This window comes from Cherax quadricarinatus, chromosome 82 (assembly GCF_038502225.1).
Source record: "Cherax quadricarinatus isolate ZL_2023a chromosome 82, ASM3850222v1, whole genome shotgun sequence".
Lineage (NCBI taxonomy): Eukaryota > Metazoa > Arthropoda > Malacostraca > Decapoda > Parastacidae > Cherax > Cherax quadricarinatus.
The window spans coordinates 10,909,373-10,933,838 of NC_091373.1; the positions used below are offsets into that span (position 1 = coordinate 10,909,373).

Here is a 24,466-nt window from a genome sequence, read left to right on the forward strand (position 1 = left end):
GGAAAATCTTGTAAAATGATTCTGATATTATGATACCAGACTGGATTAAAGAGTTTAGTAATCACAGATGATCAATTATGATACAAAACTGCTCTTGGTATGGAGGTGTGTGTCATAGTTCTAAGTAAAAGTTACAGAAAACAGGGTTCGTAGATGTATTTTTAGTGTTCAGAAAGAATTTAAGAGTAACAGAAATGGTATCGATCATGCAAGATTATATAGCACCATACAACAAGAATACAGACAAATGTATTCAGCACAATATGAACAAGCTAGCTAGAGATTATTCAGCACAAATATCTGCCAAGAATTAGACGATATATTCGATGCGAGAAATGCCAGAGGAGTGGAAGATGCAAGTGTTATGGGATTAAAGATAGCAAGGGAAACAACGTCAACGTTGTTGTTACAGTACCGGAAGTTAACCATGTAGTGTCGGCCCACTGTGAGCTGAGCATCACAATGTGAGACAGAAAAAAAATATAAGGTTAAAGCAACACGGATTTATAAAGGACAAGAGGCTGTTCTTCTTGAGTACGCAACATATTAGATTAGTAGCACCAGCAACACCGATTATGTATAACGTATTTGAAGCACTATCATTATTCATGGGGAAGCGTTAAACCCATATGAGTCATGAAGCGCTTGGGGGAATGGGAAGCATTCAAGTTCAATCCAAGGAAGGGGATCACAAGTCTACGTAATTCCTTAGATCAAGAGCCTCTCACCTGCATAATACTTGGAGTAAAAAAAAAAAAACACTGCTAACTAGTAAGCAATTCGCTTTCGCCTTCAAATTTGTGTATATTAAATCTAATAAGACATTTACAATAGTCACGTTAATTGTTCAGGAAAGAAATGGCTGGGCTGATGGTATTTACTAAGACCTGAGAAAGTTATGGTAGAGTTTCCCATGAGACTAATCTGGAAACCGCAAAATAAAGGTAGAATACAAGGTAAACTATTACGACGGGTGAGAGCTCAAATGGAATGAATTCCGAGACAGTAAGTGCAACTGGAAAAAAAAAGATGAAAGATTACTGAAGACGGGACACCACGAGCATAGCTCTGCTTCTGTAGCTAGAAATAGGTAATTAACACGCACGCACGATAAGCACGGCACTATTATGTTTGATCATTCCCTGGATGGATGACAGCGTGAATACAGACTCGCCTTTGGCTACTAGGATACCCCTATAGTCTACCGACTTCCTGTGCCCGATATAAGCGCCTCATACCATAGTTGAGAAACGCGTACACAAATATACGCTTTACATGCCGTGTAGTTGTTGTAATGCGTACCGTAGTGAGGTGGCAGTGAGCATCACCACCAGCCCGCCAGCCTGACCCACATCTCGCCACGAGAAATCATACCTGCGAATTATCTGACAATTATAAATAGATTTAACCACCATCTGACAATTATAAATATATTTTACCACCGTCATTGTACTTCATAAACACTGCCTCCATCTTTCCGTATCTTCTAGCACCTCGTTATTCTGTTTTCATCACTCTTCCACACCTCACTTCCAATCTCAAGTAAAATAGAAAGAAGTTTATTTTTATCGCTCTACTGCCGAGTCCTACAGCACTCACTTGGACCAGTGTCATGGTCACTCACTGTTTTACGTATGTGAAATAAGACATGCGCGTTATTAGGATATTAGGGAAACTTTTCGCCACGAATGACTTCAGTCCTACAGAGATAACCACAAGCGAAGTTTATATAGTGGTCCAGATATTTTATGTCATATCTTGCCAAGTTTTACTCGTCTGCTTTACTGATTCCTGGCTTTTAAGACCCTATCGTACCTACTCTTAAAACTATAACTACTGCTTACTTCCATTCTCCTTGATCACTACCCTAGCTATTTAGTTCTAGCGTTTCTAAACGCGTTGTATCGATGCCTGGTCCGTGCTGGTGAAGCAGACTCAAGCTATAAGGTACCCGAAAGCAGTTCTTAGAGTAGTTAACTTTGTATATGCCTCCGAAGTTACACAATTCATGTGCGTTTCTGGTGATTTGCTCAGTGTGACCCCCACAGATCTGTGCTATGCCTACAGCACGTCTTCTAGGCGGCTGTTATTCGGTTTCCAGTCATCTCTCGATCTCTCCCTTCTCATTATTTTGTGCTTAATCGGACCGAATTCTAGTAGCCACTTGTATGAACACGTTTGCAGCCTATTTAAGTCGTTTTGGTGCCTCTCCCGTTATGTAGGTTAGGAACAGAAAAATTTCAAGCTGATTATTTAAGGGCTTCCACTCGTCATCCTTCACCCTTTTTCCCCTCACTGGTAACTTCTCTTTCACTAACATCCTCTACCAGGTATTCCTTTATCCCCTTGAGCACTTTTCCTGTTACTCCTGCCTGCTCTTCCAGGATGTAGGTGAGCCTATAGCGTCATACTATGATATGCTTTCCTCCATTCTGCTCTATGAAAAAAGTAGGCTGGTAGATTCATCAATACGTAAGATAACGGGCAAATATTATAAACTTCTACATATATATATTCGGACCACATTTTGCTTTCCTTTTCAGGCGCTGAATAGCACTTACGGATTTAGACCTTCCCCAAGAATATAAATAAAATAATAATAATAATAATAATAATAATAATAATAATAATAATAATAATAATAATAATAATAATAGCACTTTTGCACAAAGCCACCTAGGGAACTTCATGTCTATTACCTCAAAACCGCGAGTAACGCCACGATAATTCTGCCTTTCGAGACTTATTGTAACCTATTTGGCGTAAGCAGTTTCCTGGGGTGAGAAAACAACACAATATAATGTGAAAGTCAACTTTTGTTCGTCTTCCTTGCGACACAGTGGACAAAAGCTCTCGTCAACTTGTCTCTGAAAAATGGAAATTCGAGAGTAAAATGAAAGTTGCTTTGCATGGGGTGCATTGTTTGTGACCCGGAAAAAGCAAGTCTCTCGCAGACTTTTTTTTTTTCGGTTGGCAAGCACCAAAAATGAATTGCTTTCTTCCAGCCGTGCTGCCAATAGTGCAATAATTATGCTTGTTACTCAAGCGATGACTTGTCTTGCTACACCATCGCCTTCACTCACCCTCAACTGCCGCAGCCATTCAACATATTATCTGGTCAACATCTGACTCTCAGGTGTTCGCTGGTTAACATGCCCTAACATACGTCTCCTGGTCCACAAGGACACCAAGTTTTTTGCTAGAATTATGTTAAATACTGAGCCGTGCTATTGGTGTATATTTCTGCTTCATCTTTCTTACATTATATATACCCGCTACATTTGTAAAGATTTTTTGGTATATCCGAAGAGGAATGTTTTAAGTAGTTAGCTGATTTTTTTTCTTCCATTTTCCCCTTCCAACTTTTCGTTTTTCTCTAATAACACGACGTTTCATCCGATCGGTCTCAAATTTTCAATACTGGTGTACATTAATTAGAGCTAACTTCTTGGAGTAATTGCATGTGCGAGTGCCCTATGGCCTATTCCCAGCTTCCTGGAATGACTGATAACTTCCAAACTTCTCTACTGCTTGGCTTCAAACGTTCAAAAAAGTGCCTCCTAATTCGTGTAGGTGCACATCTGCTAATTTTGTGTAAAAGTGTGAAATTTTTTATTCTCTTTAAATCACGTTAAATATTTTGAGTCTACCTCTTTGGAATGTCTTCAATATTTAATTGTTGATACATCTTACGGACAGGATGGTACGCACTAACTTTAGTTTGTATGCAATCAAATTTGTCAATATACTAAATCAGTTATAAAACTTGGAATCGGAATCCAGGCATTTTGAGCTATTCAAATGTTAAAATGCCAATTTAATAATATACCGGTAAATTGGTTTCCATGTGATAATTAGAGAATAACTCTACTGGCCGGCTTTTAAGCACTTAAACGCTGGTGTATCTTAATTAAAAGTATTGTCTTCCAATAACTTTCCCCAAGGCTTTCACTGATGACTAAAGAATGCCTTATCCGATCAGCTTCACATTTTCAACTCCGGTGAGCTATTACTAGGTGACGTTTCGTGGGGCAATTGACAAGTGCAGGTGCCTTCTGCTTAATTTTATATATTTAGACTCTTACTGAAATTGGTTTCCATGTGATAACTTTCGATTGGCTTCAGAATTTCAACACTCACCTTCTTAGAAGAAGGTTGTTAGGTACCATTATGCCACTTTTAATCTCGAAATAGTAGAGAATTATTATACATTAAATAACGGGAGTATGCCTCCTAAAGGAAGGTGCTTTAATCACCTTCAAACTTTTAGTGCTACTGTGTTTTACCCAGAGTAGTTCTCAAATTATTCCGCCTCCCTTTTTTATCTATCATTTTCATCCTTTGGTCTTCTGTTAAAATCCCTGTTCCCCATTAATTCCCTCGTTTCACTGTTTTTCCCATCATATTTTACTCCTTGCTTTGACATCTTTGCACTTCCAGGGTTTTATTAATTCCAATCCTCCTGATTGCTGTGTCTCTGGCCTCCCGGCATGCTCTCATCAGTCTATTGTCTCTTGTGTTTGCACTTTCATTTCTTTATCCCATTACGCTCCGTTTAGGAAAACTTTCATCCCTATGTAGGTTAGGTTAGGTTAGACTTGTCAGGAAACAGGACAAGCGTTTCCTGACGTGGGTATAAGTCATATGATGATCAGCCACTGGAGCTTTTGGTCATCTGACCAAGGCCTTCCGCTGGCTTACCAGTCCACCTCTAAAAATTATGGTTATGTTATAACTATTGGATACATTGGCTTATCATATCCCTATGTAGTCTCTTATACAGGTAATCGGGGTTTCTGGCTGTTCCTCCTTTCCTTTCCTCCACTTCCACTGTACCAAGTATGGTTCCTAGTTCTTAATGTTCTGTAATAAATTTGGCTAAAATCAGTCAACTACTTGGCGGGACTCAAGTATAACTTTACATTTTACAATACATACAACCTATGTACGCCAAGGAATAAATTTTCATGGATCTCCATTCATCTAGCTCTTCTGCGGATCCTATTTCTCCCAGTCGACGTTTTTCTGAATAAATTTCCTATTAACATTGTGTGCTGGTCCTTCTTGCTTTTTAAGACACTTTCTCTAGAAAGTATTACAGGTGGCCTTGGCCCAGTAATCCTGTCTGTCTTCTGTTATTTAGGTGGAGGGAAGTCTTTTAGATTATGCTTATTAAATTGGGTCCCCCAGGTGTTACTGTTTCTGTATACCTGAAGGTTTCGGGGGTCAATGCCCCCGCGGCCCGGTCCATGACCAGGCCCCGCGGTGAATCAGGGCCTGATCAACCAAGCTGTTACTGCTGGCCGCACGTAAACCGACGTACGAACTAGTCCTGCTGGTCAGGTACTGAATTAAGATGCCTTTCCAGCTCCTTCCTTAAGACCGCTTGGGGTCTATTGGTAATCCCCCCTTGCGTATGCTGGGAGGCAGTTGAACAGTCTTGGGCCCCTGACACTTATTGTGCTGTCTCAGGGTACTCGTGGCGCCCCTGCTTTTCACTGGGGGGGGATGTTGCGTCTCCTGCCCAGTCTTTTGCGAGAGTGATTTTCGTGTGTATCTAACACATGTTCGTGGATATCTCATACAATTCACGTTTTCCAGGTCACTGAAACTCCATTGCTTCCTCATGATTGCTGCCACTCCATTTTCTCTCATCATGTGGCACCCCTCTGGTAATACTGCATTACTTAAGAGTTATCTCCGAGATCTGTGTGTGATTTCTCTTTTGTTGTGTTTTTAGTTCATTTATTTTTATCGTGTACAAGATTCATACACAACAAACTAAGTCTTCTGTTGTACACTCGTGTCGTGACTTTGATTCTGTGTCAAGTTAGTTGATCTATTCGTCAGGGAATAAACCAACCTGACACGGGTGCACCTGCCATAGGATCGGTACCCGCTCAGTGGTGCCGAACCTATAGCAATGGCACATCAAAATGGTGTTAACTAAGGATAAATGTGTGGGTGGGGTAGCCACTGACCCTATTGGTTATGGCTATAGAGACGGCTGTGTACAGATTTTTTTTTTAACAGGTACGAGAAAATAGATGGTTTGAAACAGTGAGATGGTGTTGGTCTCAAAGTTGCACTAGACTGTGTCAATCCTCATACCTGCCCTGTACCTGTCACTGCACCGCCTTTCCAACTTTCCACCAATCGCTATGCCCTTCACCATAAAATCTTTTTTTTTTTTGCCACTAAACTACGCCGCTATTAAATATATTTAACAATATACAAATATGTCAGCAACAAACACCAGTCGTTGCACGGACCACAAAGACGCTAATGTTTGTATATACAGCTTTCCACAAGCTGATGGAGAAATTTCGAGAATATATAATAATTATATGAATTACCATCATAAAGTTAGCAATGAGTGTTGAGTGGACTCTCCATACTCTTACACCTGACCAAGCTTGAAGAAAACTTTTCTGCCCAAGACAGTTTTTAGCCAACTTCAATATCAGAAGGAAAGGAATTGAATCAAATCAGTTTAAAAACACCAATCACTCTTAATAATATATAAATGTATTTAAAATTAACTTCATAATTATTACTGACAAAGCATGTCTAATGTTACTTAACAGTATTACCACTATATAGTATATTCGCCAGAATATATCGAATAACTTCTTAACGATTAAAACAAATACTACACGAAACTCCTTCAATACTAAAACATTAAATACAAAAATATTTAACCTAGGGTAAAGTTATAACCCAGCAATCACTCTTGGAGAAAATAACCAGACCCAGTGACTCTTAACCAACTGACCGAGCGATGCTCACTCAAAGCGCTGTGTGAACGGCAGATATTCCATGATTATACAAGACCACATATCATGGCGAAACCGTCAGCAAGTCCATGAGAAATATTTGCAGTGAATGCATGTGAACATTATGTGGGTAAATGCTTAACGGTTAAACCTTTCTACGAATATTCAAAGAAAATTGTATGTGAAACTCCGCGGACGTAAAAATTGGCTCACGAAGTGTGGGGAAGAGATCGAGCGAGAAATTTATTACGGAAAATTCTTTTGACAGACCATGCACGAGGATTATTTTCTGTGCTTCTCGTCAGTATACGAGATGATGGCAAGAGATGCTCATCTAACTGCCCTCTTCCCTCTTCTCCCACGAAGGCAAGATAAAGAATAATGAATTTTGCAAAGACTAAGGACAAACTTTAAGTATATCTGCCCCTTTCCCTACATTTATGGTCCTGACGTTAGACTGAAATCAAACGGGGTAGAGATGTATGAGCGTTTTAGATAGGAATGAGTGAAAACAAGTGGTTTTTATGATTGAAGTACTGTTAGAGTGTAAGCACGGTAACATTTATGAAGGGATTCAGATTATTATTATAAAAAAAGAAGAACTAAACCACAAGGGCTATACAGCGAAGGGATTCAGAGAAACTGTTAAGTTGGGCTTGAGTTCAGGTGAGAGGTATAGTGCCTGCATGCTGGAAGAGGGATAAGGATGTCGAAGTTCGGAGAATAATTTGAATTATGATGTTTTCACACTTCTAACAAGACAGCTATTGAATGCGTGGTAATTTTTTTTTTCAATCCCCCACTTTGGTAGATGGCCAGTGTTAAGAAAATAATACCTACAGAATTTCAAATCAATGCATATAAATATGAAAGACTAGTTGCATCTGCGTGCAAACGTGCATACTAGTAACATAAGTGAGCGTGGGCACACTTATGATTCCCACACTCCGAAGACCAGCCTTTAGTCCAGATCCCTTATCAACCCTCCACTCTCTCAATCACCCCAGTACCCTGTAAAGCAGTAAACATTATCCCTCCTCACACTTATCCTCTACATAATGTTATTTCTGCAAGTCCTACAATGAGTCGCTTCTTTGCATGATGTAAACCGCAACAAAAATTATTTTAGTTACTCAAGATGTTTAAGCTGGAAGAAGGGATGCCTCACAAGACCCAAGTCAACCTCTTCACTCAGGCCAGAAAAGACCACCCAGCCAGGAACATTAACGGGGAAAAAAAATGGATGACAGGTGGGCCTGAGTTCTGATGGCATCACAAACAAGGTAACAAAATGGCCTGCGTCTGATGCTAAATCAGAATTACTACTACGAAGGCAAAACAGATGTAATATCCCTAAATGAATACCACATAATAAATACAAGAAGGTTGAGGGGCGGTGGCACTAATGGTTAAGAAGCCTGTACTGTGGAGAATTTTAAAGATACATTTTAAGACTGCTCATAACTGAGGAAGGGGGACAAGGTAATATTGCTGGTAATATTACTAAAAACATTAGACCCAGAGAAGAATACAACAACAACGGAGTATAATAAACATCACTGACAATACAGCTGTATGAGTAGATCCAGAATATGGCTATTTATTATATCCGAGGGACTTCAAAAACTGATAATGCTTATAAGATACATACAGCCCCTATGAGAGCTGAAGGACTGATGAGATCATCAGTCCCTCCCGCTCCATGATATTCACCACCGTAGTCTTGATGAATCTAGGCTGAGGGATTGATTACCTCGATTTCTACTGTCTCCAGTTTCAACAACTTCAAATAACCTCTGTTGAACTGATAAAGTCACTGGTTGTCGAAACGCTCCCATCAAAGATACCCAGGTGATGCACATACCTGGAGTTTACCTGGAGTGAGTTCCGGGGGTCAACGCCCCCGCGGCCCGGTCTGTGACCAGGCCTCATGGTGGATCAGAGCCTGATCAACCAGGCTGTTACTGCTGGCTGCACGCAATCCAACGTACGAGCCACAGCTCAGCTGGTCAGGTACCGACTTTAGGTGTCATTTAACATCTTTTCCGCATTATATACCATTACTGCTACAAAAAACTGATAACTGGAATACACATAGGGGACCCAAGGCAATAAGAACAACACAGTTAACGGAGGCAGCAATGCATTTCCTGTTATAAAATTGGAGAGATCACAAAGACGTATGTGTAATGAAAACTATTACCGTTAAAACAAGCATTCTTTATTGTTGTAGTTACAGAATCTGTCAATTTTCATTAGATTGCATTTGAAGTAATTTTAGTTATTTATACTTTTTATTGCTCTTAAGATCCCGTTGTAACCGAGAAGTTTTCCCTAATAACCCCCTTTATGTCAATCCACAGCTGATTATTTAGACTACATTGATTAATCGTTCATACTGGTTAATGTTTTTGATTTCTCGAGCTATTGTACTTAAATATTTTAGTCTTTATTATTGATATTCTATTTCTAACTAACAGATTCTGAAGATGCAACGGATGTGTTGCGAAATGTAAAAGTATGTTTGTTTTAATGGTCTTCATCTTTATCTTGTGCCTGCGTTTTCCAAGAAATAGGTATATCACTGTTATATATATGGGAAATGAATTCTGATGTATACTTGGCGGATGCTATCACAGTACCGAGTTTTAACCACGGTAAAATTTAGACATAACGCAAATGACTGATAGAACTGTATAAAGTCGGGGGAATCAAAGGTCAGACTAAAAGAAAACCTTCAACCTCAAATGCCTTTCCTGTGCATATCAGTGGTGATTAGGCATAAACCAAAACATCGTTTACCAATTTTCATCCAGATCACATGCTCTAAAAGGATGCAAAAAGTACATGACTAGGGATTTCCAATTCCTTGTTCAAGTAACCAAGGACAACTGTCGATTCTATAACCTATAAGAAACTCCAAAGCGACTCAGCAGAATCTTAATATTATGACCACAATGCACAACCCAGAGAAGGGCAACTTGTTTTTATCCACGTCCAGGACGGAAGCTTTTGTGATGTGCCATGATTATGACAACAGATACACTGTGTATGGATGCTTCTATATACTAACCAAAAAACGTATGGCTGTATCTCCTAAGCCTGAGGCATAACCACATTTCAATAGTCTAGTAACAAACTAGATAAAAGATTAGCTTTCACTGTCCATTTATCAACTTCCTACAGTTTTATCAGCATATTCCTACAAACACTAGTCTTTCTGATAAGTAAAACACATGTGCAACAGTTAAGTTTCGCCTCATCTGTCGCCAAGATATTCTGTGCCTCACCTGTGTCTCCATTCTGTTATTTCAGCTTCACATTTGTTCCAGGCTGAGTGACTGACCACCTTAAAACTACATCTTCGTGGGTGATGGACTTACTACATCATTACATTTCTACTGCCTGTATGAATACAATACATTCTCCTATGTGTATCATTCTCTTCTGTATTTGATTAATGAAGCCTACCGCAAATGTGATTCATCAATCAGGCAGTAACCTATCATCTTACACTACCATCTATTTCATCTTCCCTTCCCTTCCCCAACACTGATATCTCCAGGAGTGATTTATATCTGTATTGACTGATGAAACCTGCAGCGCCGTCAAAACATTTCAATAAAGATAACTAGTGTTGCACATGTATTGTATACCATTTATATGATACTGACCCATGAAGCACATCACTCTTAACAGGTCCCGGGACCATTTCGATTTTTTCACAAATTCTTGCGTATCAGTCAGCCAGACACAATCCAGGGAATCCCCCGTAAAGGTGACTCAGTTTACAAAAGACTTCCGGCTTTGATTTACTTTCGTTATATAATAGATAAAACTGACATAAATACAGAACAGACTAAATTTAAAATAAAGGTGTAACAAGGCTAGCTAAACGGCACGCTAGACCAGCTTTAAAAGTAAAATATTCCAAACCAAATTTTCCTGAACAACATAACCTGTAAACGATGTAGTTACGGGCCAGATTAATTTTCCTTTAAATTTATTATTATAATCATGGGGGAGCGCTAAACTCGTAGGATTATACAGCGCATGTGGGGGATGGGAGGCATTCAGGCTCAATTCAGGGAACTGGAGCACACATCCAATTCCCTAGATCAAGAGCACCTCACCAGCATCAAGGAACCTCCCTTGAGGGGATTTTCCTTTAAAGCACAATATTTTTATATTCATTGAAAACGGCTAAACCCGTAGGGGATTATACAGTTCCTGGGAATGTTAAGTATTCGGGTTTCCTCCATAGCAGACAGTAGCTCTTTACCCTTTAAGGGTAAAGCAGAGTAGACATCAACAAAAAGAACATAAGGCACATAATTATACAGTATACCAGATCAACTTTGATAAGCCAAGAAACCGGTCTCACTTTTTTACACAGCATGCCGTATGTTCTTCATGAATAGCTAGGACTAAGAACGCAATATAGCTTAATATTAAATTAACTTTTGTGACCACAAAAACACCAAATCACTTATTTTAATCTTTAATGGTTTTTTAATGTTACCGTTATACGAGGCAAACGTGTCTGGCAGATATTCAGCTCAAGAACAAACAATGGACGTGTTCAGAGAACATGATCTCCCACATGTCCATATATATGAAGACTGAGAGCTTTCACGTTGCAAAATGGAGGGGCATAATAATCACATATCAACAGGGGCAGATCTACTATGAAACTACTGAAGCTTAATCTTCAGGGTCCCCAATCCCGGAGGGGCCCCAGAAGCGACTTAATCCACACTGCTAAAAATTTTTTTTAGGTCTACTGTATGAGAAAAGGTTTTTAAAAAATAATATAGTGTAATTCAATACAAAATAAGTTTAAATAAAAATTAAAAGATTATTAAAGTATCATGTAGGCTAGCCGTTGCTGGTTGCGAAGGGGCATCCGTAACAGTTCAAAGATTCAGGACCCCAAAAATGTAGGTTCGCTACCGCATATCAGAACTGGTAACCGTGAATGTTAGATGCGGATATATTAGCCTAATTAAACTATGCTAGTTTTTACCAGTTCACGTTAGATTTTATTCGGATAAGCTAGAATAAGTTAAGTTTGGTTGTGTGAAGTGCGCTTATAAAAAATATTTGCCAAGTTGTTGGCTGCATTAAGTTTAGTTAGTAATGCAAGGACGTAGATCAGTGGTAGTGTCTGACTCATAATTAAAAGCCAAGGGTCCGATTTCCAGGCGAAGCGAGAATTAAGGTGAAATCTTCCTCCTGAGGGCTCACCTACCAGTGAATACGTAGGTACTTGGGTGGTTCGCATCCCAAAGGACTCCTATAGAAGTAAGCCACAATGTCTGGCTTTCTAGAGTAAATCAGGGCTGGTAATACGAAGAAAGTCGTACTCTTCATATCTCCACTTCATCTAACATGGTCACGAATGCTTGCTGGATAGTGGATACTTAGGTTCCTCAGGGGTGGTGCCAGAATTTCTGTACTGGGTGGGGGTAAGGTTTAGGGATGGTTTTCTGCCTTGAAGGGAGTTAGGGGGGGATAGGAGACCTCATTTGAGGCAGCAGCATAATTATTACTATTCTTGTTTGGAGGCTGAGGGAATTTTTGAGAGCTGAAGCCCCAGCTCCCCCCCATACCCCTTGGCGCCGCCACTGTTCCTACTTCTCAAAATACCCGTTACACCCTCCATTGGGCTTTCCCTTCACCCTACACAACCGTACATCCGCTCCTGATTTATACACTAAAGAACTATCGTTCCATTTTTTTTTCTAAATAACCAACACATCTCAACAATCATCCGTTCAGCTCCCTCAATTATATACTTTTCATACTACACCACAGACTTTTAATTTATTCACGTTCTATTTCGTGCGCTACTGGAACACCGCACACTGATCTCAAGATATCTCCATTGCCTCCAGCCTCCTTGCTGCAACACTTTAAAAGAATATGCCTTACTTATACCTGAGATCGTGAATGCCAAGTATTGTAAACGCTCTGGGAAAATTTCACCCGCTTGTCCGGTAGGTGCAACACATGAGAGCTTCTATTCCCACTTACTGTGAGAAACTGAGTGCTTTCCTGAATAGTGACCACTCGTGGACTGTCAAAGGTGCACATCTCAGGAGAGAGGTCAGGCACCTTGTAAGACGGTATACCTGGAGAGGGTTTTGGGGATCAACGTCCCTGCGGCCCGGTCCGTGACCAATAGAAGACATCATGGTCATTAATTAAAATCACATTCTCTGTTACATCTTTTTCAGTTCAGTTTCCTCAAGAACTTCTACAACAGTCTGGCATCCCTGAGGTGGTCCCAACGGGTAGCTATCAGTGGCATCGATGGCTGAGACTTCTAGAACTGATCAAACTGCAACAATGGTTTCTATGTAGGAGTGTGTAACAACTAGGCGAGTACGAATAGCTATGAAGCGCGTCTGTCTCACCCTCAGCAGACGGAGGATCAAGCCTCCATCACGTCTTGCTCTGAATGACCTACACGGGTTTAGCGCTTAACATAAATATAATAATTGCATAGGTGTAATTTTATCCACAAATTATTTAAACACTACACATTAAGATAGTATGTTACAAGCACAAAGATTTGACCAGGGTGTCCTGTGCCTCGGTTGACAGCGCACTCGGCTCATACTGAGGGTCTATGGTTCGCTCTCCGGCACGAGTGGAAACTCTGGGCATGTTTCCCTACATTTGTTGTCTCTGTTCGCTTAGCAGTAATACGTAGGTACCTGAGTGTTAATCGACAGACAATCCCAGATGACGCATAAACTTTATTAAGTTATCCTGGGTGACTATCCCTCTTGGTTAAAAATTCGAACAAATCTTATTTTACAGTCTCTGGGGATGTGGAAAGCATTCAGACTCGTTTCAATAACCCTCACCAGCATCAAAACCTCCTTGGGGAGAGGGGAGAATATCACTGATAGCCACTAGGACTTCCACACGAAATGTTCATATAGGGAAGTTAACCTCGCTCCTTCAGGGGTAACGCAGCTTATTAAAGAAGTTATGACATGGAAACCTTGGATGACGAAAGAATTCCGACAACTACTACAGGTATCCTCTCTCAGTAGATACCTAATAAATGAGGATCACACCTTCAATTTTTCTCGTGTAATAGTAACAGGGAATACCGAATAGTTTTAACAATGTTAAACTTTATTCAACAATGTTAAACTTTATTCAAAGTTTTTTAAACAAAAATATCGTAAATCATAAATGGGAAGAACATGAACATGTACTTTAAGATTATTATAGTTATGGAGATGAGCTATATCCGTAAGGATTGTGTAGCACCTAGGGAACATTAGGTGCCATCCAAGGAAGCAGAGCAGTTCAAATTCCCTGGATCAAGAGTCCTTCACCGGCAGTCAAACTTTATTCGAGAACTTATAATATTCACAAAAAAAGTTAAACCTACAACAGTAACAGCGGCGTTTGAGATCGCCAGGATCCATAATATATTTTAGATGATATACGTAATTGTTTTTATTAGGCTGCCTCCTGAATATCACTCTGATTTTTAAATCTTGAGCTATAATCGAGTGCATCCTCATTTTGATTTTCTAGTTAAAAACAGATTATACAATATACACGATTATACACATCTCCACTTAAGGAATATTAAAAGGCCTAAGATGACAACTTGTATTGCACAGGTAGTTTACTACAGCACTGTTGTTATACTTGGTGCTCATAATTACTAATGCAAGAAATGTGCTACATTTGCGCAGTGCGTTAAACCCATATGGGTTGGACGTGAATGCCGTACAAACACTACTAATCTTTTACATCTTTAATGTGGCGAGGGCTGCTCCTGCTCCAAGTAACTTGAGTTTTTTCCCCTTCCTTGCATCAACCCTGATTACCTCTCATTCTCCAGGCGCTCTATGACCCATACGGGATGAGTGCTTCCCCATAAATATAATCATAAGAAGCATATTCACTGAACATACTGAATAGTTTATCATTATTAAATTAATGGGGCTGAGCGCTAAACCTGAAGGGGGCAGTTTCTAGGGAATGGGGGGGATCAGGTTTGATCCAAGGAAGAGGCCCCTCATTAGCATCAGGGAACTTAAGGGGAAAGAGGGTAGGTAATACTTTAAGAGTACTCACGAAGAGGACGACTGAGATAGCAGTAAGAACATGTCGCAGCCATCCAATCATCTTGTTCTCCATGCTGAACATGTTGAAGCGTTTCAGGTTCATGTTCTTCCTAGTTCTCTAAGACTATGGCCACACTATGTAGAAGCAGTATATAAAGGCCAGGGCCTCCGTGCCTTCACCTGTTCTCTACGCCACGAGTTTGTATATATGGAAACTTTTAGAAAGTATTTATTCAAATATAAACCACATAGGGTAAACTGATTCAAGAATCATAAGCCAAGATAAGGCTAACGAGCTAAATTAATGTTAGTTTAGGCGTTTCACTGATGAGGGGCAGCAGAGCTCAGCCGTACACCCTCTCACTCCGAAGCTGTGGCGAGCACTGACTGACGTCACTGAGTGTAGTCACTCTCGTATGAAGCATTCTTCATTACAACTCTTGAAGATATGGATCCATTTGCTTTCACTGCACCCAAGCACAAACAAGCCTTTCAGACTTCTTACATCAACTTTTTTTTAGTTTCTTTCCTTGGGCAGGTGTTGTGCGGTCACTGCACATTCCTATCCGTTATCTTAAAAAATACTACTTAAAAAGGACCCCGCTGGAAATAAGTCACTTTGTCGGTTATCCTAGGTAATTTACACTGTGAAAATTGTACTTATGTGTACCTGTGCCTAAATAAACTTGCTTTGGGGTATATTAATGGCGGCTGGGAGTGACCACGCAGAACTGTGAGCCACCCATTCTCCACTCATCCACCGCTGCTCCCAGCAAACAGCTGAGAGTAATAACCACACGTTGGCGAGTGGGTGAAGAGGGCAGTGAGAGTAATTTTAACGCACCGTTACGTACATCATCCAAGAATAACGGGAAACACAAGGTCACATCCGATGCATTTTCTTTGTAACTTGTCATGATTGTGACCAGATCTACCTGGAGTTCATTACCTTTGTAACTTGCTCACCTATCAAAACTTAGGGGCCCAGTCCCTGGACCCATTATGTACCTCTGTAATCTTTTGACTACCGCCAACAGGATGGGTATGGGGTGCATAATAAACATATTAAACTAAATGATGTTGTGGAAAATACTGTATATATTTTCCAGAAATACAGTAGTTATATGTAAATAGATGGCCATACTGTATTTAATAATATTTATGTCATAGAAAACGGAAAGCCTGCGTCTGGGCAGAAGGCAGAGTCGCCATTGTTTGTTTTTGAATTGAGTAACAGACATTAATAATGGGATGAATTTTTCGTGCTCTAGAGGTTAAATTTGGGCTGACACCTCTCAAATAGGAGGTGAAATTGTTGGATGTGCATTCCTGCATAACTTAAGATATCAGGCGACAGGACAGGACAGCTCCAGGAACCTCAGATAAGCTATTTAGATTTATGTTATAATTCTGGCCAGTATTTTCATAAATTTAGTTAGTGAGGTTTTCTGAGTATGATACAACTTAATCTCCAGTTAAATTGGTGAGTGTTATGATTTTAAGATATTCTTCTGTTGTGTATATGTGTTTATATATAATCATTCCAGCCTTCTCCTCGCTGCAACATTCATCACCCACGCTTCACACCCATATAAGAGCGTTGGTAAAACTATACTCTCATACATTCCCCTCTTTGCCTCCAAGGACAAAGTTCTTTGTCTCCACAGACTCCTAAGTGCACCACTCACTCTTTTTCCCTCATCAATTCTATGATTCACCTCATCTTTCATAGACCCATCCGCTGACACGTCCACTCCCAAATATCTGAATACGTTCACCTCCTCCATACTCTCTCCCTCCAATCTGATATTCAATCTTTCATCACCTAATCTTTTTGTTATCCTCATAACCTTACTCTTTCCTGTATTCACCTTTAATTTTCTTCTTTTGCACACCCTACCAAATTCATCCACCAATCTCTGCAACTTCTCTTCAGAATCTCCCAAGAGCACAGTGTCATCAGCAAAGAGCAGCTGTGACAACTCCCACTTTGTGTGTGATTCTTTATCTTTTAACTCCACGCCTCTTGCCAAGACCCTCGCTTTTTAATTTAATATACCGTCCACAAACTTATATATTTACCAGCATTCCTGGTGATGTATTTTTCATTTGTAATTAATAGGTCCAGAGCAACTTGTGGATATGACAGTGGTAGGTATCGAAGGGGGATATTTTTTGCGACCTAGGTGTCCCAAATTCCTACTTGTCTAACTGATAAATAATAATTATCTATGTTCATTTATTGTTATGTACATAATGATACATACAGATAAATGCAATTTTCCACAGATGTATTCACCGACATGGGATCATTATTATGGTACATATTATAATTGAAAAATGCTAAACTCTAGGTCATGCAGGGGCCTTAGAAATGGGAGACAAATAGTTTTGATCCAAGGATTATTATTATTAGGAGAAACGCTAAACCCATAGAGTTCATAGTTAGTATAATTGTGAAATGCTAAACCCAAAAAAGTTATACAGAAGGGGTGGGAATCATACAGAGCTTGTAAATGGGAAGCAAACGAGTTCCACCCAAGGGGTAAAAATGTGCAGTCACTTTAATCAAATGGTCTAAAAACGTGACTAGTACGATGAAGGCTGCCATACTACAGAATAAGTAGAAAATCCGGTGTACCACAAAGCTTCAAACTATTCATAAGCTGGATAACGGTGTTAAAATGCTAAATTTCATAACGTCCTAGTTGACAGTGATTCTTGCAAAGTAAAAGGTCTATTTGTTGAACCATCCTTACATGTTGTAAGAGATAGTAAGATCCATTTCTTTCTAGCCAACACTTCTGGTCACAGTGTTCGTCTCAGAACAAATATCAATCTTGTTGACCTTGTTCACTATCCTTACCCTGTTCAGGTAGAGGATGAGTTGTCACCTGACCAGTGGGTCGGTGCTATTTCTACCGGGGAGACCTCATCCACTTCACTGGATCAATCTGTTCCACCAGTTGAGGAGAAAGACTTAGCTTCCACTGACTTCCCAGATGAAGTCAAGTGTTTGTTGACTCTGTTGAACAAACGTCGTAAAGCCATTGCCTTACCAGGTGAGAAGATGGGTATAACGAACTTATTGTCCCATCGTATTCCACTTGAACCTGGTACTAGACCCATCTATATACCTGCGTACAGAATGCCTCATTCACAAGTTGCTGTCGCAGAAGAATTGATCAATCAAATGCTTGATGGAGTTATTGCACCTAGCAATTCACCATGGAATGCACCCTTGATCCTAGTACCTAAGAAGGATGGTACTTGGCGCCCAGTGATTGACTTTAGGAAGTTAAATGCGAAAACTATTCCAGATCGCTTCCCACTCCCTGTACTGGGTGATCTTTTACGTAACATCGGAGATAACAAAGTCTTTTCAACCCTGGACTTGTTACAAGGGTTTTGGCAAGTCCCTCTTCATGAGGACAGCCAAGAGCTAACTGCATTCTCCACTCCTACAGGTCATTATCACTTCCTCCGTATGGCGTTTGGATTACGATCCTCCCCTATCACGTTCTCAAGGCTCATGACTAATATCTTTAGAGGTCTCATAGGTAATGCACTTATGGTGTACTTAGATGACGTAATCGTCATGTCTAAAGACGTGGATACACACTTGAAAAGACTTGATGTAGTACTTGGTAAGCTTGAAGAAGCCAATTTAAAGATCAAACTGTCTAAATGTCAATTTTTCTGATCAGAAATTAAGTTTCTTGGTCACGTAGTCACTCCTAGAGGGGTTACGACTGACCAAAGTAACTGCAGTACTAAATCTTCCAACTCCCAAAACTGCTGATGCCATAAGATCCTTTGTGGGCTTAGCAGGTTTTTATAGATCTTTCATTGTCAATTTTTCTTCCATAGCTGCTCCTCTAACTGAGTTGCTTAAGAAAGATGCTCCTTTCGTTTGGACCTTCCGTCAAGAAAGAGCATTCCAAACTCTAAAAGAAAAGCTAACATCTGCTCCAATTTTGAAATTTCCAGATATTTTCTAAGCCCTTCTATCTGACAACTGATGCTAGTTCTATTGGCATAGGTGCCATACTAGCTCAGAAGACTGATGGCAAGTACAACGCAGTTGCATTTGCTAGCCGAGTCCTTACGAAGGCTGAACGTAATTATACAGTAACTGAGCAAGAAGCTTTAGCAATAGTATGGTCTTTAAAGCACTTCCGAGACATTATTTATCAGTACTCTGTTCATGTCTTGACAGACCATGCTCCACTGATACCTTTATTCCAGAACAAACAACCTACTGGAAGGTTAGCCAGATAGACCTTGACTATCCAAGAGTTCAATCCCACCTTTGAACACTTACCTGGCAAGTCAAATGTGGTCGCAGATGCCTTATCACGACATGTTAGTATAGTAACTGCAGACTTTCCATTTACTGCCAAAGATGTAAAGAATGCTCAACGAGCAGATCCCATGTGGTCTGGTGTGATTCGATTCCTGCTCCAGGAAGATCTTATTCTGACTGTGAAGCCACCAGCACCCATCAGTGACTTTGTCATGAACCAAGAATTACTGTATCGAACAGCCGAGTTGGGTACTCCTAGCAGAAGAGTTTACCAGTTAGTAATTCCACAGTCACTAGTGAATGTAGCCTTACAGCTAGTTCACGATGTACCAGGTGTTGCGCACCCTGGTATGGATCGTTCAGTAAAACAAGCCAGATTGAAATACTTTTGGCCTCGTATGGCAACTGATATTTCTGAGTATGTTAAGAAATGTAGTGTCTGAATGCAACATAAAGGTAATGCTAATGGCCCTAATCCAATCCAAGTGTATCCAACTACTAGCGAACCGTGGGAAAGAGTTGCGCTAGATTTGTTAACTAATTTCCAATGTTCCCTCCAAGGCAACAAACATGTGTGTGTTATGGTAGACCATTTCACCAGATATTGTGAGTTAGTTCCTATTGCAGATAAAACTGCCGAGACAGTAGCTAAAGCGTTTAAAGAACACATTATCTGCAGGCATACCACCCCTAAGTCCCTAGTAACAGATAATGGAGGTGAATTCTGTAATGAGATTCTTGAAAATTTGTGTACCTTGTACAAGATCTCTAAATCCACCATTGTTCCTCATCATCCTGTGGAACGTACCAATAAGAAAGTACTTGATGTCTTGAGAGCCACTATCAATCCCAACAGTGAAACTTGGGATGAAGTTATACCTGATGTGCAGTGTGCTATAAATTTTGCTTACAGTGTTTCCATAGGTGACACTCCACATTATGCATTGTACGGTGTAGATAAACGTTTGCCTTATGAGTTGCTATATTCTAATCTGAAACCAAATTACAACCTTGATGATTTCATAGCAACTTGTACCAGCTTAGCTCAAAGTGTCTTTAGAAGAATCCATGAAACACTTCATAAATCAACAGCAGAATTTACAAGAGTTGCTAACACTCGAGCAAAGCTGTCCAAAATCAAAGTAGGTTCGAGAGTTATGCTGACTAACTTTAACAAAACGTCTGCAATGCCTAAGCTTGATCAAAAGTTTGTTGGTCCTTATCGAGTAGTTGAACATATCACTGGTAATAAGTATAAGGTTAGAGAAATTAGTACTGGTCAGTATAAAGAATCGCATTTAGATCATATGAAGTTAGTATGTGATGATAATGATGTTCCAACCCAGACTAATGTGACAGACTCTGACAATCCTCCTGATCCTGTACTCTACCTCTGATACTCAGTCAGACGATCAACCTGAATGTCGTTATTCCCTACGGACACGACAGGTATTGAGAAATCCTCAAGTATCATTTGTAACTACCAATTCAGATTTGCCTCAAATACAGCATGAGTTAGCCAGTGCAACAGAGTTTGATCCTCCCAGAGATGACACCCATTCTGCATATAACAATCTCACCCTAGCAGAGTTGGGGTTAAATGTAAATAACCTGTATAGATGAATAATTACAGTATCAACTTATCAGTATTCAAGAATTTTTTTTTGTGTTCACGTTCTCTCCGAATTCTGAGAGTTAACAGTCTAGATTTGAGTGCACCGACTCTGCCTTTCTGTTAAACACTTCTTTCTTTGTATATATTCCTTCCTCAGAATCTGTAGATCACATGAATACAGATCGATTGATCAAATTTTTTTATCACTTCTATTGTGTAATCCCAATGTTGAGTTTCCGATGAGTTGTGCTATATCATACCTTGTAATGTGTTACAGTTTTATTACAGTTTCAATTACATAAGCTTCCATTCCAATATTCTACTTATGTATGTTATAATGTTCAATTGTTGTGTACTTTGACATTGTATAGAATCAGCCCAAGCCGTACACCTGCCGTCTCTAGTTTGTAGTAGCTGTATGTTGGGACGACATACGTTAGCGTCCCCAAGCTCTCAGTAGTAGTACCAGTTCCTAGTAACCAGTTACCAGTAACCAGTAGATGACTCACTACCAACCGTCTGCGTGAATATTGACTTATTCATATTGCTGCTGACCATAGCAGGATTTCAAACACCCCTCACCCTGTAGGCACTTGTGGGTCAGTCGAAGATAGGGAGCAGAGAGAGGCAGGTCAGCTGTTGGCGCTTCCCATACTTCCCGTTATATATTATACATACTACCAGCCTACGTGAGTATTTTTACCCCATCCACGTTATCGAAACCCACATGACACAACAACAATAATTCAATAAAGTTGGTAGAATTACCGACAATATGTAAAGTAAAAGGACACAAGTGCAACTAATGTGACATTTATTGTGGCAACGTTTCGCTCTCCAGGAGTTTTATCAAGCCATTACAAACAATACATGGACACAGAGGGTATATAAAGGCTCAGAGTGAGGTGAATACTAGTGAGGTACCATTTCGATGTTCACTAGTGGTAGTAGTAGTAGTAGTAGTAGTGGTAGTGACAAAAGTAATACAATATGGTAGAGCAATTAATTCGTACATGAGTAAAAGGATATAAAAGCTATTACTTGGGTAACATAAAAATAGGTTGGACAAATATAAACTGGAATGAGGCAGCTTGTTTCAGTGTTCACTCTCTGTGCTTTTTTTCAATTCTCCACGCATCAACACCGCTCCCAACAAAGTTATAATTCTTCCCAACAGCCAGGTTGCACTAAACGTCTCAAAAGTACTTTCACAAGCTAACACCAGAGTCGCCATCGCTTCTACCACTTCAATAAAGGATCTAACCAGGACAAAACCCAATCACCACGAACCAGTCAATGCAGGAGTTTACACTGTACCCTGTGGAGGCTGTGACAAGATCTACGTAGGTGAAACAGCAAGAAACCTCGACACCCGCCTCAATGAACACATATACGCGTGTAGGAACGACAACTTAAACAACGCCTGTGTACAACACCGAAATTCCACCAATCATCTTATGAAATTCAGAGACGCCCAATTAGTGATAAAAGAAACTAATTTCCGCACACGCAAGTGCCTTGAATCAGCACTGATCGCTGTTTCGAATACAATTAAACAAAACAACGGCAGCTTCACCATCTCCGAAGTCTTAGCAAGAATCCTCCTGAAAACAGTAAACCCTGCCATCACATAGTCTCTCCTGTTATACTACACAAAGCACAGAGAGTGAACACTGAAACAAGCTGCCTCATTCCAGTTTATATTTGTCCAACCTATTTTTATGTTACCCAAGTAATAGCTTTTATATCCTTTTACTCATGTACGAATTAATTGCTCTACCATATTGTATTACTTTTGTCACTACCACTACTACTACTACTACTACTACCACTAGTGAACATCGAAATGGTACCTCACTAGTATTCACCTCACTCTGAGCCTTTATATACCCTCTGTGTCCATGTATTGTTTGTAATGGCTTGATAAAGCTCCTGGAGAGCGAAACGTTGCCACAATAAATGTCACATTAGTTGCACTTGTGTCCTTTTACTTTACAACAATAATTCAACAACAACCACAATTCTACAACAACCACAATTCAACAATAATCACAATTTAACAACCACAATTCAACTACAACCACAATTCTACAACAGCCACAGTTCAACAACAACCATTCAACAACCATTATTCTACAACAACCACAATTCAACAACAACAATTTAACAACAACCACAATTCAACAACAACCACATTTCAACAACCACAATTCAACAACAACCACAATTTACCAGCAACCACAATTCAACAACCAAAATTCAACAACACAATTCAACAACAACCACAGTTCAACAACAACCAAAATTCAGTAACAACCACAATTCAGTAACCACAATTCAACAACCACAGTTCAGCAACAACCACAATTCAGTAACATCCACAATTCAACAACCACAATTCAGTAACCACAATTCAATAACAACCACAGTTCAGCAACAACCACAATTCAGTAACAACCACAATTCAACAACAACTGTGGAAAATTTTTTGATTTTCCGAAACTATAGTGCCTAATAGGTGTTTAATGTGTCTATATGGGTCAAAAATGTATTTGAAAATAAGAGTAGAACCAAGGGTTCCCTTTGCGCATGCGCGGATGTGCGGGGGGGAGAGCGCGTATGGTTTTGAATGGTGGTGAGGAAGCTGAGAAAACATGGAACCACGAAATTGACGTTCACGGTGGCCTAAGGATTAATATAGGCCTCATTTCATAATAAGAAGTGTCGTAATTGTTCCTGGTGGAGAGTGAGGGAACGGGATTTACGGGACCACAGTAATAGAGTGGTAAAAGTGTGATAAGAGAAGGACCGGGTGACTGACGCGTCACAATGGACTGTGTCCTGGGGAAAATTACCCTTGGATTAATCATCACTCATCGGTCTCAGATCTTAATGGAGTGACCTCTAGTTTGTATAATAGTTATGAGACGTTAAATCGGCTTGTGAATTGTAATGTAATTAATGATAATAACGCTAAGTTAAGAGAATATGTGAAGTGAAATAAGTCGTTTGCTCCGAGTGAACACGCTAGACCTCGTTGTTAACGAGACGAGGAAAGGGAAACTCCTTGAGTCACGACGTCTAAAGCAGGACAAACCAGCGGATACCTCGTCCTGCTGGAATGAGAATCGTGTCGGTGTAGCAGGACATCGAAAATGAGATGGTGAATCAAGAAATGAGGAATATCAATCACCCACAGTTAAGTAACCCTTCTAGTTATAGCAACCTTAGACTGGCCAGTAGTGGTATGTTGTAATTAGATAGGTTACGAGTGATCCAGCTACATCAAGTGACCACCAGAGAACATCTGGTAAGTAGTGGGATTATGTACAAATGTTTTCCTTGACGGATGTATCCATGTGTGTCCTACCCCCCCCCCCCTTCATTCAGTTAAACTAATATAATCTATACAGTCCACAATTAATTAGTAGCACCGTACTTGTGGGTGCTACCCAATCCATACTGGTCAACGGGCAGATATGGAAAATTTTCTAGGGTGTTTACCTGTATGTACCTCAACATTATATACATACCAGTAATCTCATTGGGAGACAATCATATTGTTTACCGTAGTCACCCCGTGTAGACATGTGAGAAAACTTAACCACCCCTGGTCGCACCAAGTGGTCCCCTCGACCTCACAATCTTATCCATATCTATCCGAGAC

General features: G+C 40.0%; 1 protein-coding gene across 1 annotated transcript in view; it reads right to left on the minus strand.

Moving 5' to 3' along the window:
• LOC128702837 (tetraspanin-18B) overlaps positions 1-15,357 on the minus strand; it is an 84,925-nt gene extending 69,568 nt beyond the window's left edge. Inside the window, exon 1 of the mRNA XM_053797263.2 lies at positions 14,889-15,357. Within this exon, the coding sequence (XP_053653238.2) occupies positions 14,889-14,981 (93 nt within the window). The 5' untranslated portion in view covers positions 14,982-15,357. The remainder of the gene's footprint in view (positions 1-14,888) is intronic.
• Positions 15,358-24,466: the final 9,109 nt, after the last annotated feature.